This window comes from Silurus meridionalis, chromosome 17 (genome assembly GCF_014805685.1).
Source record: "Silurus meridionalis isolate SWU-2019-XX chromosome 17, ASM1480568v1, whole genome shotgun sequence".
Classification (NCBI taxonomy): domain Eukaryota; kingdom Metazoa; phylum Chordata; class Actinopteri; order Siluriformes; family Siluridae; genus Silurus; species Silurus meridionalis.
In genome coordinates, this window is record NC_060900.1 from 19,452,488 (window position 1) to 19,472,466 (window position 19,979).

Consider the following 19,979-nt stretch of genomic DNA (forward strand, 5'->3'; position numbering starts at 1 on the left):
CTGATATTTAGATTAGGATGTGGTCTGTACTTGGCATGCAAAATACCGTGAGTTAGCATTTGCTAGAGGATGTGTTGTAGTTATTCATTTGCATCCAAATGACTGCCTGTGTTCTGTGTTCGAGTGTATATATGACAGCACAAGTGCATCCTGCTCATGGAGTTTGTGTGTACAAAGCATTTTGTGTGAGCAGATGCTAAAAACTGTCCCACCTGTTTAATGGCTTCTACCACAGTAACTGTTTTTCCTGTGCCAGGAGGTCCAAACACGAGGTATGGCGCCGGCTTAGATACACCAGCTACAATGTTGTACACTGCAGTGTATTGCTCAAGGTTCGCTTCCAACTTACTGTCAAACAGCCTAATTGGAAACACACACTTTCAGTATTTTTTTTTTGTTTTTTTTTTAAATTAAAGGGTATTAAAAGTAACTTTATAGCAGCAATATAGTCTAATCTTACATAACAAAAAACCTATACCAGAAAACATATATACAGTACATCTAGTGTAAATGCATTTCTAACCAAATTCCAGCAGAAAAACATTATAACAATGTAACTCTGACCTCAGTGAATGTGGTAAACTCTGAGTTGGCACATTTGATTCTGTAGGGAACAGCACTTCTTTAAGCTTGTGCTGAACAGCCAGCTCAACAGCACGATGCTGGAGTCTTAGAGTTAGCCGGTTAACGGTGAACTCCACCTGAAACTTCATGTTGTCTATGAACCTGTCCAAGAACCTACAAAATCATACACACTTCACATAAATATACAGTATATGATATGATATGTAAATGACATATGATGATAGAGTCACATATGTTCTGTCAACAAACTGTAAGGGCTACGGATAGGCGATATGTTGGTGGCATGTTGTGTGCCTTTTTCTTCTTCTTCTTTTGGCTTCTTTCACTAGGGGTCGCCACAGCGGATCATCCGTCTCCACACCCCTATGTCCTCTACATCTGCCTCTTTCAACCCAACTACCTGCATGTCTTCCTTCACCACATCCATAAACCGCTTCCTTGGTCTTCCTCTTTTGCTCCTTCCTATACCGCATATACCCCATGTCCCTCCTCTGAACATGTCCAAACCATCTCAATCTCGCCTCCGTCACCTTGTCTCCAGAATGTCCAGCATGTGCTGTCCCTCTTATAAACTCCTTTCTAATCCTGTCCATCCTCGTCACTCCCAACAAAAACCTCAACATCTTCAGCTCTGCTACCTCCAGCTCCACCTCCTGTCTTTTACTCAATGCCACTGTCTCTAAACCATACAACATCACAGGTCTCACTACAGTCCTATAAACTTTCCCTTTCACTCTTGCAGATACCCTTCCATCAAAAACCACTCCTGCCATTCTTCTCAACCCTCTCCACCCTGCGTGCACTCTTTTCTTCACTTCTCTTACACACTCTCCATTACTTTGCACTGTTGACCCCAGCTACTTGAACTCCTCCACGTTTTCCACCTCTTCTCCCTGCAACTGCACCACTCCACTGCCCTCCGATTCATTCACACACATGTACTGTCTTACTCCTACTGACTTTCATTACTCTTTTCTCCAGCGCGTACCTCCACTCTCTAGGTTCTTCTCAACCTGCTCCCTACTCTCACCACAAATAACAATATCATCCGCAAACATCATAGTCCATGGAGACTTGACCTCGCCGTTAACCTGTCCATCACCACTGCATCAGGAAAGGGCTCAGAGCCGATCCTTGATGCAGTCCAGCACACTCCTTCTCCATTCCTCAGGCATCCTCTCACCTTCCAAAATCCTGTTAAACAATCTTGTTAAAAACTCCACTGCCATCTCCCCAAAACATCTCCATGCTTCTACCGTTATGTCATCTGGTCCAACCGACTTTCCACTCTTCATCCTCTTAATTGCTGCTCTCACTTCCTCCTTACTAATGCTATCCACTTCCTGCTTCACCAACTCCACACCATCCAACCATCTTTCTCTGTCATTTTCCTGGTTCATCAGCTGTTCAAAATACTCCCTCCATCTTCTCAACACACTCTCCTCACTAGTCAACACATTTCCATCTCCATCCTTTATTGGCCTAACTTGCGGCACATCCTTCCCAGCTCGGTACCTCAGCCTGGCCAATCGGAACAAATCCTTTTCTTCTTCCTTAGTGTTCAACTTCTCATACAGCTCCTCATATGCCTTTTCATTGGCTTTCCACATCCTCTTCACCTGCTGCCGCATCTCCTTGTATTCCTGTCTACTTTTCTCATCACTCTGTCAATCCCAATTCTGTTTTGCCAACTTCTTTCTCCTTATGCACTCCTGCACTTCCTCATATCACCACCACGTCTCTTTGTCTTCCTTTCTATTTCCAGATGTCACACCAAGTACCTTTCTAGCTGTCTTCCTTATCACTTCTGCAGTAGTTGCCCAATCATCCAGGACCTCTTCCCTGAATCTTACACTACAGTCTTCCGCCTTTAGTTTCCACCATCTTATTCTTCTTTCAGTCTTTACTCTCCTTCTTTTCTTCTTCACCTCCAAAACCATCCTACAACCACCATCCAATGCTGTTTAGCTACACTGTCCCCTGCTAACACCATACAGGCTCCAATCTGCTTCAGGTTGCATCTCCTACATAGAACATAGTCCACCTGTGTGCACCTTCCTCCACTCTTATAAGTCACCCTATGATCCTCCTTTTTCTTAAAATAAGTGTTCACCACTGCCATTTTCATCCTTTTAGCAAAATCTACCACCACCTGTCCTTCCACATTCCTCTCCTTAAATACATACCTACCCATCACCTCCTCATCACCTCTGTTCAACTCACCTACATGCCCATTGAAATCTGCCCAATCACCAATCTTTCATTCCTAGGTACACCTTCTACCACCTCATCCATCTCACTCCAGAATTTTTCCTTCTCCTCCATCTCACAACCCACTTGTGGAGCATAAGCACTGATGACATTTATCATTGCCCCTTCAACTTCCAGCTTCAAGATCATCACCCTATCAGAAACTCTCTTCACCTCCATTACACACTTACTAAACTCTCCCCTCAGAATTACCCCTACACTATTTCTCTTTCCATCCACACCATGATAAAACAGTTTAAACCCACTTCCAATGTTCCCGGCCTTACTCCTTTCCACTTGGTCTCCTGAACACACAACATATCTACCTGTCTCCTCTCCATCATATCAACTACCTCTCTCCCTTTACCAGTAATAGTACCAACATTTAAAGTGCCAACCTGAACCTCCACTCCCCTACACTTCTCCTTTCCCTGCCATCTCTGTAGACATCTTCCTCCTCTCCTTCTCCTCCTTTGGCCAACAGTAGCCCAATTTCCACCGGTACCCTGTTGACTAACGAAACCTGTGGCGGTCGTTGGTAACCCGGGCCTCGACCGAAACGGTATGAATTTCTCTTTCGTGATCCGCATATTTTATTTGTTTTACGCTGGATGCCCTTCCTAACACAACCCTCCCCATTTACCCGGGCTTGGGACCGGCACTAAGAGTGCACTGGTTTGTGCAACCCTAATGATTGTATTAGTGCTAATTGCAATTGTCCATGAGGCACTCAAAATATGTTTACATAGCACAGATAGTAGCTCCAGACTAGTAGCTCCAGCAGAATGAAAAAGATCTACTAAACAAGATATGACAAGTAAGTCAGAGGTCACAGTATCTATGGGACATAGTTGTACAGCAAGGCTCCAACAAGTAATTAAGGTGTCTCTGTTGAACAATCAAAATGGACTCCACATGTACAGTAGGCATTTCTCAAATGCTTGGTATGACTGGCTAGATTGCCATTTTAAGCACCAAAAGAGAAAGATTTAGTCAGTATCATAGAGGTGATATAGCCTTAGCATTGCTGTTAACAAGATTTTGAATATATTCAACTATACTCTTGGTAGTAACAACAAAAAACTGGAAGTAAACCATTGTAATCACAAAGTTAGGAGGATAAAAGTCAGCATAAAAACACAGTGGTAATTATAAAATTGATTATATCCTTAAACATTCCACCACTGCGCCTTTACAGCTACCTCTTTTTTAATGTATTCTCTCTGTCACATCATTATTATGCCATGTTATTACTCTCTCTGAATACTGTCCTTCATTTATTAAAAGAATAAGGTGGATTTGTTTATTAAGTAAATGGATGTATTCATACATCATTTGTATAAGCAGTTATACCAGATTTTGGATATTAATGAAATTATTAGAAAAACTTGTACCCTAATCCTGCTACTGAGGATGTATAAATAGCCGAATTAATGTAAACCTCGATCATTCTGCTTCAATCAATTAATTTGCCAGGAGTTACTGCATTTGTATATACAAATTATGTACAAACGCTGTTAAGTTTTCTGCAAACATTCAAAAATTAAAAAGTCAAAATAAATCTGTAAATGAGAAATACATTTAGGAATTAAAAAAAAAATAAAGCAATACAAAAGGAAGATGCGCTGCTATGACTCAATAAATAAATAGTTTTAGTTTGCCAGAAGATCTCCTTTAAATACTGTGCAACAATTTATTATAGCTAGCAATTTATTGGATAAAACTGACCAATCTGGTGTGTCCTTATTCTCTGTATGTAATGTATTACTGTACTTCCCCTATATAATGAGTAAAATTAATAAAAACCTGTGGTAAAAAACAAAGTGTTTTTTTTTTTGTCATTTATTTGTAATCCTATACATGTGCCTGGTTACTTACGATGGACATCAACGTCCATGAGTACAAAAATCAGTGTGTATTCCTTTTTCCTTGTGTAAAGCTGATGCATTTCTTTTGTTTTAATTTACAAGCATTTAGACAGCTACATTCACACATGATGAATCAATATGGCCTTTTCTCTGTAAGAAATATAATGTCATTTTAATGCGGGCAATTAAATTAAAATGCGTAATAATTAAAGGAGCAAGCAGACAAATGTAAATTGTAAAAATCCAACTCATGAATTCGAAACGGGCAAAGGACAGGTCACCAACAAACAACACAGACAATATGATTCAAAAATATAGATGAGAATTTATGAGAAATAAATAGATAACCAACTGGGATGATATACAAAAAAAGGAACAAACGGCTCAGCAAGGTCAGGTGGCAAAACGCGGAACATTACTTTTCACTGAACAGTCGTATGTAGTGTAAATACACAAACTATTTAAATAGCAAAGCAGGTGCAGGCAATAAGCAAATATAAATGCAAAAAAACATCATGGGGGCAGGACATAAAAACAAAACAGAAAAAAAAACACAAGTGGCAAAGTAAACTCAACATGATGACACAGAAGAGTGTAATTGCACAGCAATTTCCTGGTAATTCTATATATAAAAACCTATTTAAAAAAAAAACGTGACCTGCTTCAAAACATTTCGCTCGATTAACAAAAAAATATATATATATATTCCCTGTCACACACAGGACATGACGTACTACATGACGTATGGATACGTCACTATGTTGATACAATTTGCATGTGGGTGAGGTGCCACTGAGATGTAATAATAACCTAAAATTAACTTGAACTCCTGCTTTGTTGAACATTTCATGTTGGTAATCCAGAATTACGTATTCAGAGACTCAGGTATTAATCAAAATACAGGAAATACAGGCATTTAAAGCCTAAAATACACAATAAGACTTTGCAAAGAGATTTGGCACTGAGAGCTGACACCATGGAAACAGCTACTATGGAAACCACAAGTTGCAGAACAGAGCAACAGAGAAGGAAACCGCCTCACCTCTGTGAGAAACCCAGTTTGAGTCGATCAAGCTCCACACGATGCACATAGCCTTTGTATTTGGTGATCTTCTGTGAATTCAGGTCAGCAGCCTTAGTCACCAGCAAATGATCTCCTCTTAACACAGATGGGCGGTTTTCAGAAACACCTGGAACCTGCAAACAGGATGGTACATATGTGGAGAATTGACGCATGCTTGTCCTCACACTCTAAAATAAGTAAGAGAAAATATATTGCATATATAGTATTTCAACTTGGCAGTCCACAATTATAATTAAAGTCTAGGATTTCTTGAAAAGTTGTATTATTTTTCTAAGGTTTAATAGGTTCCATCTTGTTCTCCTGAATACATGTGAATCAAAATAACAATAAATTAACAATTTCCACAACCTTGCCCAAAATATAATCGTTTCTGTTACTGGCCTCCATTGCTATTTTGCCACACTGCTGACACTTGATGGTGACAACAGTGATAAACTATATTGCCAAAAGTATTGGGTCACCTGACCTTTCCTGCTATACATGGTTCTTTTCCAAACTGTTACAACAAAGCTGGAGGCACTCCATTATATAGGACGTCTTTAGTGTATGCACTATAATAAAATTTAGCATTCAGATGAATTTGGAAACCCAAACCTGTTCCAGCATGGCAATGCCCCTGTGAACAAAGTGAGCTCCTTGGTTTACATGCTTTGGAAAGAAAATCTTGAGTGGTCTGCTATAGAGCTCTGATCTCATCTCTACTGAACACCTTTAGGATGAATTAGAATGCTGACTGCACCCCAGGCCTCCTCACCTACATCAGTACCTGCCTTTCGTAATACCCTTGTGGCTGATGAACACAAATATCAATAAGCATACTCCAAAGTTTAGTGGAACATCTTCCCAGAAGAGTGGAGGGAATTATAGGATCAAATTGGGACTAAATGTGGAATGTAATGCTCAAAAATCACATACCATATTTATGACTAGGTGAACCAATACCTTTGGCAATATTGTCTATGTGCGCACACATTAGGGAGAAGAAACAGGGATTCTGGTCGGACTGATTTGTTCATGTTGCATTGCCACAGATAAGATATGTATCTGGTCTAGAATTACATACTACAGAAATCAGCTCATTAGCAGTTAGGATAATGAAGCTAGAACACTGCTATCCAATTACCTCAAGCACCAACAGTTTCTTGTTGAAGCTGTCCTTCTTCATAGTGACATTTTGCTGTTCATATCTCTTTATGTCCACATCCATTTGACGTTCCTCCAGGTAGAGTAACAGCTGGAACCGCTCTGTGTAGTTATTAAAATCCAGAGGAGACTCTAGTAGAGACCTAATCACCATTCACACACACGCACACACACACATACACACACACACACACACACACACACACACACACACAATTACACAGGAACATCCTATAAACTCTAAAAAGTCATGCAATACCAGCTAAGAGTAATTTTGTTAAAAAGGAACTGGAACAAGTGCTTAGAGAAAGACCCACTAGGGCAAGAGCTTTGCTGCCCAATGCTTTGGAATTGAGATGCCGACAGGACAGTAAAGACAGCATTGTCAAATTGAGCTGAAAACAACTTATCTTTTATGGCAAAGACTGGGAGATAAGAGAAAAACTACATTTAAATTTAATTCACTATTATACCTTGTAGCATAAGCAATGACAAGGCTCTCAAATTATTATTATTATTTTTTTAAGCTGTATAGTTGTTTCTGCTTTCCAACTCCACCCAAACATATGGTCACAAACGACTTCTGCATATTTTATCAATAAAAGAATCCATTACAATTCATGTTGTGCAATATTTGTAAAATGACAGTAGCTAGAATTATAGTAGATATACACAGTCATTCACAGGCTGTTTGCAGTTTCTCATACTACAAAGGAATTAAGTTATCTGTCCTGAAGTCTTTTCCAAGGGAAGAACACTTACTAACATAAATGTTAAATAAATCCAAAATATATATCTATGAATGGGGGTTACTTCAGAAATAATAATTTATTAGAACATCCACATTATTACAAACCTATAATTTGCCTGACAAATGAACTATCAGCAATTCAATAGTGGTGTAGTGTAATGATGAATTATTAATAAGTAATATTTAGTGTACGTTCTCAAAGAATAGTATACCCTACTTACTTTTTATGCAACAGATAGGCGTTGTGGGAACGTGGGGCTTTTAGAAAGTCAATCAGGTCATTGATATAGTCTGGGCATTTATACTGCAACAATAAGACTTCAGTTTGAAGATGCTGTATGGCCAGACTACCGAAGACAACAAAGAGACAGAGACAGTGAGATTTTTTCTTGATTACAATGTCAATACAATACAACTGAAAACAGTCTATGAATGTTGGCGTCTTAAATCCAGAAAACATTTTTTTATTATTTAAATCAAATCTATCGTAATAGTACTGTATGATCCATACTTGTCAGGACGCTCTCCTTCATCTACATCAAAATGATCAGATTGGTTTCTGCTTAGTCTGAAGGGTGTGTAGGGCACGATGGGTGCCAGCTCTTTAGCTAGCTGTGTGCTAAACTCAGCTTCAATATAGCGCACAATGTGGAATGGCCTGGAGTTTGACTCCATGCTCAACTTGAACTCGAAGGCCACCGTAACCTGGTATATACCCACATGATTTGAGTGGAACTTTATCATGACCTCATACAATTCACCTGGGGGACACAACAAGTACTGTCAAACACCTGCAGGTAGCACATTAATCTAGAATTAAATTTTGTCCAGCAAAAAAAAGGGTTGATTCTCACCAGGATGAAGGGTCAGTGGATTGGTGCGTGTAACTTTCCTGGAGTCCTCAAACACGAAGCAGTTTATCCAGTGCAGTGGTGAGTAGTAGTTGAAATCCACAACATACTTGCCAGTGTTTTCAATAAACAGCTTCCACTCATAAACCTCTGCATTGTCCACACTAAAGCATATCTTCCCATCCTTCATCTCTATCTCAGAACTGACCTGGATTCCATTTTTATCAGACACAAACTCTGATCTGGAAAAAAAAAAAAAAAAAAAATAATAATAATAATAATAATAATAATAATAATAATAAATTAATTAATAAAAAAATAAAAAAAAATATATATATATACAGTGAGGAAAATAAGTATTTATACACCCTGCTATTTTGCAAGTTCTCCCACTTAGAAATCATAGAGGGGTCTGAAATTGTCATCGTAGGTGCATGTCCACTGTGAGAGACATAATCTAAAAAAAAATCCAGAAATCACAATGTATGATTTTTTTAACTATTTATTTGTATGATACAGCTGCAAATAAGTATTTGAACACCTGAGAAAGTCAATGTTAATATTTGGTACAGTAGCCTTTGTTTGCAATTACAGAGGTCAAATGTTTCCTGTAGTTTTTCACCAGGTTTGCACACACTGCAAGAGGGAATTTGTCCCACTCCTCCACACAGATCTTCTCTAGATCAGTCAGGTTTCTGGCCTGTCGCTGAGAAACACGGAGTGTGATCTCCCTCCAAAGATTCTCTATTGTGTTTAGGTCTGGAGACTGGCTGGGCCAAGCCAGAACCTTGATATGCTTCTTACAGTGCCACTCCTTGGGTATCCTGGATGTGTGCTTCGGGTCATTGTCATGTTGGAAGACCCAGCCTCGACTCATCTTCAATACTCTAACTGAGGGAAGGAGTTTGTTCCCCAAAATCTCGCAACACATGGCCCCGTTCATCCTCTCCTTAATACAGTGCAGTCGCCCTGTCCCATGTGCAGAAAAACACCCCAAGATGATGCTACCACCCCATGCTTCACAGTAGGGATGGTGTTCTTGGGATGGTACTCATCATTCTTCTTCCTCCAAACACGTTTAGTGGAATTCAGACCCAAAAGTTCTATTTTGTTCTCATCTGACTACATGACTTTCTCCCATGACTCCTCTGGATCATCCAAATGGTCATTGGCAAACTTAAGACGTGCCTGGACATGTGCTGGTTTAAGCAGGGGAACCTTCCGTGCCATGCATGATTTCAAACCATGACGTCTTAGTGTATTACCAATAGTAACCTTGGAAACGGTGGTCCCAGCTCTTTTCAGGTCATTGACCAGCTCCTCCCGTGTGGTTTTGGGCTGATTTCTCACCTTCCTTAGGATCATTGAGACCCCATGAGGTGAGATGTTGCATGGAGCCCCGGTCCGAGGGAGATTGACAGTCATGTTTAGCTTCTTCCATTTTCTGATGATTGCTCCAACAGTGGACCTTTTTCACCAAGCTGCTTGGCAATTTCCCCGTAGCCCTTTCCAGCCTTGTGGAGGTGTACAATTTTGTCTCTAGTGTCTTTGGACAGCTCTTTGGTCTTGGCCATGTTAGTAGTTGGATTCTTACTGATTGCATGGGGTGGACAGGTGTCTTTATGCAGCTAACAACCTCAAACAGGTGCATCTAATTTAGGATAATAAATGTAGTGGAGGTGGACATTTTAAAGGCAGACTAACAGGTCTTTGAGGGTCAGAATTCTAGCTGATAGACAGGTGTTCAAATACTTATTTGCAGCTGTATCATACAAATAAATAGTTTAAAAATCATATATTGTGATTTCTGTATTTTTATTTTAGATTATGTCTCTCACAGTGGACTTGCACCTACGATGACAATTTCAGACCCCTCCATGATTTCTAAGTGGGAGAACTTGCAAAATAGCAGGGTGTTCAAATACTTATTTTCCTCACTATATATATATATATATATATATATATATATATATATATATATATATATATATATATATATAGACAGACAAGTAAAAACAGACTGTTTCAACAAGAATATTGATAGATTGATAGACTTGGGGACCACTGCTTTATACTGTACAGCACACAGTACACAGTTTACATACTGTAAAGTCTTATACTATACTAAAATGTATATACCATTATGGCATTAATATTAATACTAATATTGATAATGTCTTGCACTGTTAGTCACATGTTGTTGTAAGCTCACATCACAAAATTAAAGTAAACCTCCTGCTACTGTAGGTTAAATACCTAAAATTTACCCCCTGGTTTTAGTTTTGTGCGTGTGTGTGTGTGTGTGTGTGTGTGTGTGTGTGTGTGTGTGTGTTCACCTCTCATTAGTGAGCTTCTTTATAATCTCATGAGCCAGTTTCCTTCTGGCTCTAACACCACCCTCAGGTCCAGGAGGTGGAGAGGATGCTTGCAAAGCATCATGAGATGGTGGAGATCTTGAGACTTTAAGAATAGCAGCACTAGCACTTGGCTGCCTGTCTCTAGGTCTCCACCACTGGTCCTTTAACACCCGTACCTGTGGGAGCAATGGCACAAATTACATTTAAGTTCCATGCTGTCTTTTATTTTTTATTTATGTATTTATTTTTAAGCCAAAGCATGTGGTAACACCAGTTTTCAAAACCATATTATGCATTAAACAAATGTATTTTATTATGTGACACTTTATACAACATTAAGACATTTCTAGGACTCCGATATCAGTATCAGTACATGTGTACCGTATAAGCTTGACAAACAATGTGTGTTTTAGAATTGTGGCCTTTTGCCAATAAATGTCACTATAGGTCAAGTGATAAGGTTATATGCTGTTATCTCTCAAATTATAATTTTCTTCATCTTACATCTGCCCAATGCACACAGAGTCTATTACACACACAGACAGATTTTAACATGCCATTAAACTCCTAGTTGATTACTAGATTAATAGCCATTACTGGGTGTGCTTTATATGAACTCTGGACTTCCAGCACATACTGTACACACTTTAAATTAGCTTTTTACATGGTTACACTGCTAGGTATATATTGGGCTATTTTGGACAACCAAAAGTCTGAAAATGACTTTATGCTGAGTTACAGTTTACTGTAATATGACAATTTCAGCGGCTATGCATGATATGTACATGAGGGCTTGAGAGATGCACATTCAGTTAATGCAGCTTAACATTATACACCAAGCAAACATTTAACATTAAGCAAAACACAAGCACTGGGTCAGACTATAAATAGAAAGAGACAAAAACAGGAACTGGATTAGCAAACACAGCGTTATTACTTTATTATCAACAGAGGCACAAGAACAACTGAGATCAGTATACTTTGCAATGTATAACAGTTCTTCATATGGCTCATGCATGAGAAACAGCAATAATAAAGCACCTGAGACCCGTGAAGTGTGTGTGTGTGAGGTGAGAAATATGTAGTCCAAGGCGGCCATGTTTGTAGGCCACAATAACTGTGTGACCTGACAGGTCATTGCTTAAATTTGCTACCCAAAAATGCACTTAAACTAATAAAATGTAATGAATTAGTTGTAAGAATCATGTGACTATTGAATAATTATGAAACTTTTTTTTAAAAACAATGTAATTGTAATTTAAATCAAATAATATTAAAGTATAAACTAAACAACATATGACAACATGTGATTTTCTCCACTCACAGTGATGGTAGGCCATAAATTGATAAGTAGAACAATTTACTTTTTCTTAATCTATTTTCAATCTTAGTTACATAGTTACCAGGAAAATGTCCCAATTTTTTCTTCATTGCTTTTTTAAATAATAGCAAATTTAGGCTTAATTTACAAGGTGATAGAAGGGTAAGTAATTAACTAAAAGTGTGCATATAGGAGTATTCACAGAGCTTCATCTTTTCCAAATTTTGTTATGTTACAACCTCATGTCAGAGAACCAACAGCCACGCCTTCCTCCTACTAATCACCCATACCTGTTTCCAATCTACATTCCCCTTTATAAGGTCCCTGTTTCCCCTCACTCACTGTCCGATCTACAGGTTACCCAATAGATCTTCACAGGGACTACCTTATGCTCTGCATTCAACCTGATTCCAGGCTTCGCTTTTCTGGAAGCACTCTGCTTCGTATAACCAAGGCAAATACTCTACTTTACTCCAGGTTTCTGACGTGTGGTCTATTCGTGACTCCTTATTCCAAAATAAATCAAATTAATTTTTTTCTTTGATGTTTTACAAACAATAACCCATAATGACAACCTGAAAAAGTTTGTTTAAAATCTTTGCAAATGTATTAAAAATAAAAAAACGAGTAGCCACACCTTTGTTATCTTGGCTGTAAGCCGTTGCCACAGTCTGAGGTCCTTAGATATATAGACAGGTGTGTACTGAATTTACCACAGGTGGACTCCATTCAAGTTGTAGAAACATCTTAAGGATGATCAGTGGTAACAGGACGCACCTGAGATCAATTTTGAGTGTTAAGGCAAAGGCTGTGATTAACCCAGCCATTAGGGTTGCACAAGCCAATGCACTCTTAGTGCCGTTCCCAAGCCCAGGTAAATGGGGAGGGTTTGGTTAGGAAGTTCATCCAGCGTAAAACGTGCCAAATCAAATATGCCGATCACGAAAGAGAAATTCATACCGGATCGGTCGAGGCCCGGGTTACCAACGACCGCCACAGGTATCGTTAGCCAACAGGGTACTGGTGGAAATCAAGCTACTGTTGGCTGAAGGAGGAAAAGAAGAGGAGGAATACGTCTACAGAAACGGCAGGGAAAGGAAAGGTGTAGGAGAGTGGCGGTTCGGGTGGGCACGTTAAATGTTGGTACTATGACTGGTAAAGGAAGAGAGGTAGCTGATATGATGGAGAGGAGTAGGGTAGATATGTTGTGTGTTCAGGAGACCTACTGGAAATGGACTAAGGCCAGGAACATTGGAGGTGGGTTTAAACTGTTCTATTATGGTGTAGATGGAAAGAGAAATGGTGTAGGGGTGATACTGAAGGAAGAGTACAGTAAGTGTGTAGTGGAGGTGAAGAGAGTTTCTGATAGGGCGATGATCGTGAAGCTGGAAGTTGAAGGGGTGATGATAAATGTCATCAGTGCTTATGCTCCACAAGTGGGTTGTGAGATGGAGGAGAAGGAAAACTTCTGGAGTGAGTTGGATGAAGTGGTAGACGGTGTACCTAGGAATGAAAGATTGGTGAATAGGGCGGATTTCAATTGGCATGTAGTTGAGGGGAACAGAGGTGACGAGGAGGTGATGGGCAGGTATGGTCTTAAGGAGAGGAATGTGGAAGGGCAGATGGTGGTATATTTTGCTAAAAGGATGAAAATGGCAGTGGTGAATACATATTTTAAGAAGAAGGAGGATCATAGGGTGACTTATAAGAGTGGAGGAAGGTGCACACAGGTGGACTATGTTCTATGTAGGAGATGAAACCCGAAGGAGATTGGAGACTGTAAGGTGTTTCCAGGGGACAGTGTAGCTAGACAGCATCGGATGGTGGTCTGTAGGATGGTTTTGGAGGTAAAGAATAAGAGGGAGAGTAAGGACTGAAAGAAGAATAAGATGGTGGAAACTAAAGGAGGAAGACTGTAGTGAAAGATTCAGGGAAGAGGCCAGACGGGGGCTCGGTGGTGGTGAAGAGGTACTAGATGATTGGGCAACTACTGCAGAAGTGATAAGGGAGACAGCTAGAAAAGTACTTGGTGTGACATCTGGAAATAGAAAGGAAGACAAAGAGACATGGTGGTGGAATGAGGAAGTGCAGGAAAGCATAAGGAGAAAGAAGTTGGCAAAACAGAACTGGGATTGACAGAGTGATGAGAAAAGTAGACAGGAGTACAAGGAGATGCGGCAGCAGGTGAAGAGGGATGTGGCGAAAGCCAAGGAAAAGGCATATGAGGAGCTGTATGAGAAGTTGGACACTAAGGAAGAGAAAAGGATTTATACCGATTGGCCAGGCAGAGGGACCGAGCTGGGAAGGATGTGCTGCAAAGTTAAAACAATAAAGGATGGAGATGGAAATGTGTTGACTAGTGAGGAGAGTGTGTTGAGAAAATGGAGGGAATATTTTAAGCAGCTGATGAACGAGGAAAATGACAGAGAAAGAAGGTTGGATGGTGTGGAGTTGGTGAAGCGGAAATGTGGATAGGATTAGTAAGGAGGAAATGAGAGCAGCAATTAAGAGGATTGGACCAGATGACATACTGGTAGAAGCATGGAGATGTTTAGGTGAGATGGCAGTGGAGTTTTAAACAAGATTGTTTAACAGTGTTAAAATGAGAATACAATACCACAACTCCTCTCTTGGCACCCTGCCGTACGCGTTCTCTAAATCCACAAACACACAATGCAACTCCTTCTGACCTTCTCTATACTTCATTGTCCACAAATTGTGTGTCCACAAACACACAATGCAACTCCTTCTGACCTAGTTACAGTTTAACTGTAATATGACAATTTCAGCGGCTATGCATGATATGTACATGAGTGCTTGAGCGATGCAGATTCAGTTTATGCCGCTTAACATTATAGTCAGGTGTGTCAGAGAAGTATGTGAGGGTAATGCAGGACATGTATGAGGACAGTGTGACAGCAGTGAAGTGTGTAGTAGGAATGACAGACTGGTGACAAAAGATATGAAACACATTGCACTGGATGGAATTTATAAATGAATAAAGTGATGAATTATTAAATGTAGTCTAAAGTGTCAGTCTTACGTTAGCATTAAAGTACACGTGACGGCTCCGGGTGACACGAACTCTGTTGTTCTTCCTCAGGACAAAAAGCAATGAGGAGAAGTTGGGATCTCTGCCACCGTGTCTGTGGGCAAGTGGTACAATTTCATATTAAAACTTTGCAATTGGGTCTAATACAGCATACATAATAGCCACCCATCTGCATTTTACAAATAAATCATGGTGCAAAAAATATGATTTGTATTTTCACGATAAATACAATATATATGATTTGTATGTCAATTACCACAGAGGCCTGAAAAATTTTCTATGAACTGTTTTTTATGTAGATGGTGTCAGAACTCAAAACCTCTCTCTAAGTGAACAAATCATGGGTGGATTCTCAGTTGTAGTTAATTCCCTGTGTAACACACTTAATATTAATAAAATAAAATAGAATAGACCTTAAAAACAAATGAAGGATCTTCAGCCTTGGATGAGGAAAAGCAAACTTTATCAGTCACATTCCATTGAACTCATTGAAGGTGGTCACTCAATCACAAGCAAAATGATTAAGAGTGTAGAATCTCTGTGAGTTCTCATATTTATATTTATATGCCACATCTTAGCATTTCTTTGTTGTGTCCACATTTTTTCTTTGCATTTCCCTTCCTTGCCAAATTCCCCTTATTTCATAGATCATCTCTCCCCTCCTACATTTTTCATTTCCAATTATATTCTGACACCTGGTCCTCTCCTTCTTATGATTCCTGTTTCCCTCAGTTACCCCTAGTCCGGTTAGAAATTAAAAAAAAAATAACATGTGTATACAACAATGTGTAGGTTTCTGCTTTTATTCTTCTTTTTATTGCTGTTTCTATTCTACTATTATTAAGTTAAGCTAATATTTCCCTACATGGATTATATGTTCATATATGTTTAAATATTTGTTTACATATTCATGTTAGTATTTTAAGTTATGTATGCCTTAGAGCTGAATGTGTCATATGGGCCTTGAGTGCAGGATATGTTGCTTAGAGAGATAATATTTACAGGCTTGCTAGCTTGTTTCTTCTCTAGTTCTGCCACCTGCAAACATTAATCTTATGTCTAGTTCTTGTGACGTTGTCCTTTACATCGTATGCCTGGTTATTGCGATGTTGACCTTTACTAACTTCTCTTTATTGGATTTTTTATTCAGCTTCCTTCCGTAGACATTCCTGATCAGATCTTAGGGGCATTCTTCGAAAACATTATCGCCAGTTTCAACTCCTCTCCCTGGCATCTGAGTTTGCACAATTCATTGAGCACCTATCTACCCCATCTGTTCCAGATAACCCCAACCTGCCTCCTCGCATCATGCAGCTTACTTCTACACATGATATGGGCACACAGAGCTTGCCAGACCTCCCTATCAGGAGACGCAGACTGATACTGAAGATCCTGATGACCTTCGAGCACCTGCATCAGCTCTTCCTTCTCTCTCCACATTCCACATCTTCTCCCTATCCTGCCTAATATTCTCCAACTTCCCCCATTCTACCTCCCACTGTTGTTTTTCCTCCTGTGTAGTATCCTCCTATACCTTCTCCCAAGTCTGACCTTAATTGTTCTCCCACGTGTTCTCCACTCTCTAAGGCCACCAAATTCCTTTTCCCCAAATAAACTTCTTTAATCTGCCTCATACGTGATTGTTTTATTTTACCTGCACACTCACTGTGTCAGTCAAACCCTAGTCTACTTTATATGTTAGTATCAGACAGCTTATATAACAGTTTATCTTCTTCTTAAAGTAAATAGGTTAAATAAGTTCCATTAAAATATAGGCTAAATAGGTTTAATAAAACTATTTATGTTAGATGTATGGTGTCTAATAAGTTTTATGCTAATTATAAGATAACATGTTGGATTAGAATATTTTTCTCGACGATAGATAGAAGTTTAGAAGTTTAACAAGATAGATTAACAGCTGCTCATTTATTCAGCATAGAAAGCAAACTGTGTTCATGAAGCAAAGATATGAAGTGAAAACACTGGTTTGGTGAAAATGTGTGTGTGTGTGTGTGTGTGTGTGTGTATTGTCTTATCTAGTGTGGGAATGGCAGACAATAAATCAAGGTGGACACATTTATTTTTGCATCATCTGTTTCGATTCCTAAAAAAACCATCTTATCTATTTACTATCTTATATTATTCTCTATTTGTTCTTGTTTTAATTTGAACAACAGTTTTAAGTTCAATTTACCAGGTTTTACTTTCTGTCATTTACTGGTACTTCCTCTACATAAAGCAATCAACAGTATACTCATAAAGCAGTAAGAGAAAAAAGATTTTTTCAAAGATTTTCACAGGTAGATTTTATTGTCCTTCGGCTGACCTCCACCACCACCATTCGGGTATCAGTAAAAATTTGAAACCAAAGTTTCCTTTCAAATGTAACATTGTTCCTGCTGTTTTATCTCACATTAGCAAGTAAACATTAGATTATACAGTATTTTGTACATGATATGTAAATTATATATTTTAATCATAGGGATTGCAGACATATCTGATTCTGGAAGTTATATATATATATATATATATATATATATATATATATATATATATATATATATATATTTGTTTGTTTTTTTGATACATAAATGATAGAGTTGCTTCAGCTCTCTGTTGCTTCAGTTACTTCAGCTCAACATCCTGTCAGCTAGTTTGCACAGGAACTTATTCAACCTTTATGCAGTAAAAATGAAGAAGTGCAAATAAAAAAACAGAAACAACAGTAAAATAAGTTTGTAAAAAAAAAATTTAGTAAACACTTTTTTTCCCCTTTTTGTCATGTGGTTCATTCATTTGTCGGGAAACGCTTTTTTTTAGTATCACTTTTTTATGTATGATTAGATAAGTATGTTTCACTTTCCACAGAAACACATACACTGCTGTCCTCACAGTGAATTCAGGCCAACACAAAGTCTCACCTGTTCCTAAACTCGGTGTTGTAGATGTGCTGCAGCTCGTCTCTCTGAGTCACACTGAATTTCTGCGTCTCGTGTAAAAACTCGATGAAGTCCAGTCCGATTGCACGGATCTCAGAGTGAGAAAGACGCATAGTTTATAAGATTGAAAAGAGCTCCAGTAGTACAGTGAAGTCAGTGTGAAACTGCGGATGCAAAGGGGCACAGAGTCAATAACTGATTGGGCTTTGCATCAAACCCGCCTTATTCCTCACAAGCCCCGTCCATACCGGAGAAACGAAACTTAACTACAGCTCCGGCTCATGGCTCCTTATCTCTGCAGAACACATACAGTTTTATTCTCGATTTCCTAACATGTTTAAAAGTAAATTAATTAAAACATTTTGGCTGGGAAAAACATCAAGTTTGATTATTTTAGCATTTCAAGTTTTCCGGGACATTCTGAAACAATAGCAAGGGCGACATCTAGCAGTTAAAGCAGGACGCTACAGGCGGGCCGTTCTCTACTTGTCTAAACACTATCAGAATCACTGGCTTATATTTGGATCTATTTTATCTCCACAGATACATATTGAATTATTTACAATAGTCTATTCTCTTCATTTCCTACCGTTTCTCTCGGTTGCGCTGCTTCCATTAGTGTCAGTTTATGTCAGAGTTTCTATCCAATCATAATTCAGCCATCATGTGTTGCCAGGAGTAATGAAATCTGCCTGGATATCTTCAGAATCAATAATAAGGGTGCCTTTAGCTTTAAATACATAACAATGAAACTGTTGCTAGAACCATTCTGTTTTCGAATTGGTGACTCTGGGGCCATCTAGCAGGCGTACAATAATGTTGGCATTTTCTCAACCTTTGATTGGATGGTCAGAGAGCGCACTAATCAGAACTTACAAACCTACGGTTGCTGAGAAGTACAAAACAAATTAACAAATCAGAAAACAAATGAACAATTTACAATACACAATAACAAATCAGAAAACAAATGAACAAATTACAATACACAATAACAAATCAAAAAACAAAATAGCAAATCCAAAAACAAAATAACAAATCCAAAAAAACTAATTAACAAACCCAAAAACCAAATAGCAAATCCAAAAACAAATTAACGAATTCAAAATAAAAGAACAAATCCGAAAACAAAATAACAAATGCCAAACAAATGATCAAATCCAAAAACAAATGAACAAATCCGAAAACAATATAACAAATACAAAAACAAAAGAACAAATACAAAAAATAACAAAATCACAAGCACGTTAACAAATACGAAAAAACATGGACAAGAAACATAGTTATATGATTTCATACTTCCTGTATATTTTAAATGACAGGTGTCTCATCCAATGATCGTGTTCCATTCACAAAACTATACCCACCTTTTCCGGTATGTCTGAATTGTCGTTGTGTTTGCAGATTTGTATTTTGTTTTGTATTTGTTCATTTGTTCCAGATTTGTTATTTTGTTTTTTGATTTGTTAATCTGCTTTTGCATTTGTTCATTTGTTTTTGTTAGTGTTTTCTAATTTGTTCATTTGTTTTCTGATTTGTTAATGTGTTTTGCATTTCTTGGCCACCGTACAAACCGAATCTGTAGCAAACTGCACCAGCTCAAAAATATTTGTGTTGTATAAAGTTTTTTTTTCCATTTCATAATGAAAAGAAATTGATTTGGTCACAGATTTGCTTTTTAAGATACTTTCAAGAAAAGCTGGGCATCATAAGAAAAGGTCAGCTAAAAAAAATTCAAAATAGTTGTTAAGCTTTTTTAAGAATCATTTATACTTTTGCAT

The 19,979-nt window shown here is 38.4% G+C and overlaps 1 protein-coding gene across 1 annotated transcript in view; it reads right to left on the reverse strand.

Annotated features, from left to right (window-relative positions):
- Positions 1-18,401, reverse strand: part of mov10b.2 (Moloney leukemia virus 10b, tandem duplicate 2) — a 29,626-nt gene extending 11,225 nt beyond the window's left edge. Inside the window, 10 exon segments of the mRNA XM_046872135.1 lie at positions 213-360; positions 565-738; positions 5,746-5,900; positions 6,911-7,073; positions 7,903-8,028; positions 8,193-8,442; positions 8,536-8,774; positions 10,869-11,065; positions 15,254-15,356; positions 18,184-18,401. Of these exon segments, the coding sequence (XP_046728091.1) occupies positions 213-360; positions 565-738; positions 5,746-5,900; positions 6,911-7,073; positions 7,903-8,028; positions 8,193-8,442; positions 8,536-8,774; positions 10,869-11,065; positions 15,254-15,356; positions 18,184-18,314 (1,686 nt within the window). The 5' untranslated portion in view covers positions 18,315-18,401.
- Positions 18,402-19,979: the final 1,578 nt, after the last annotated feature.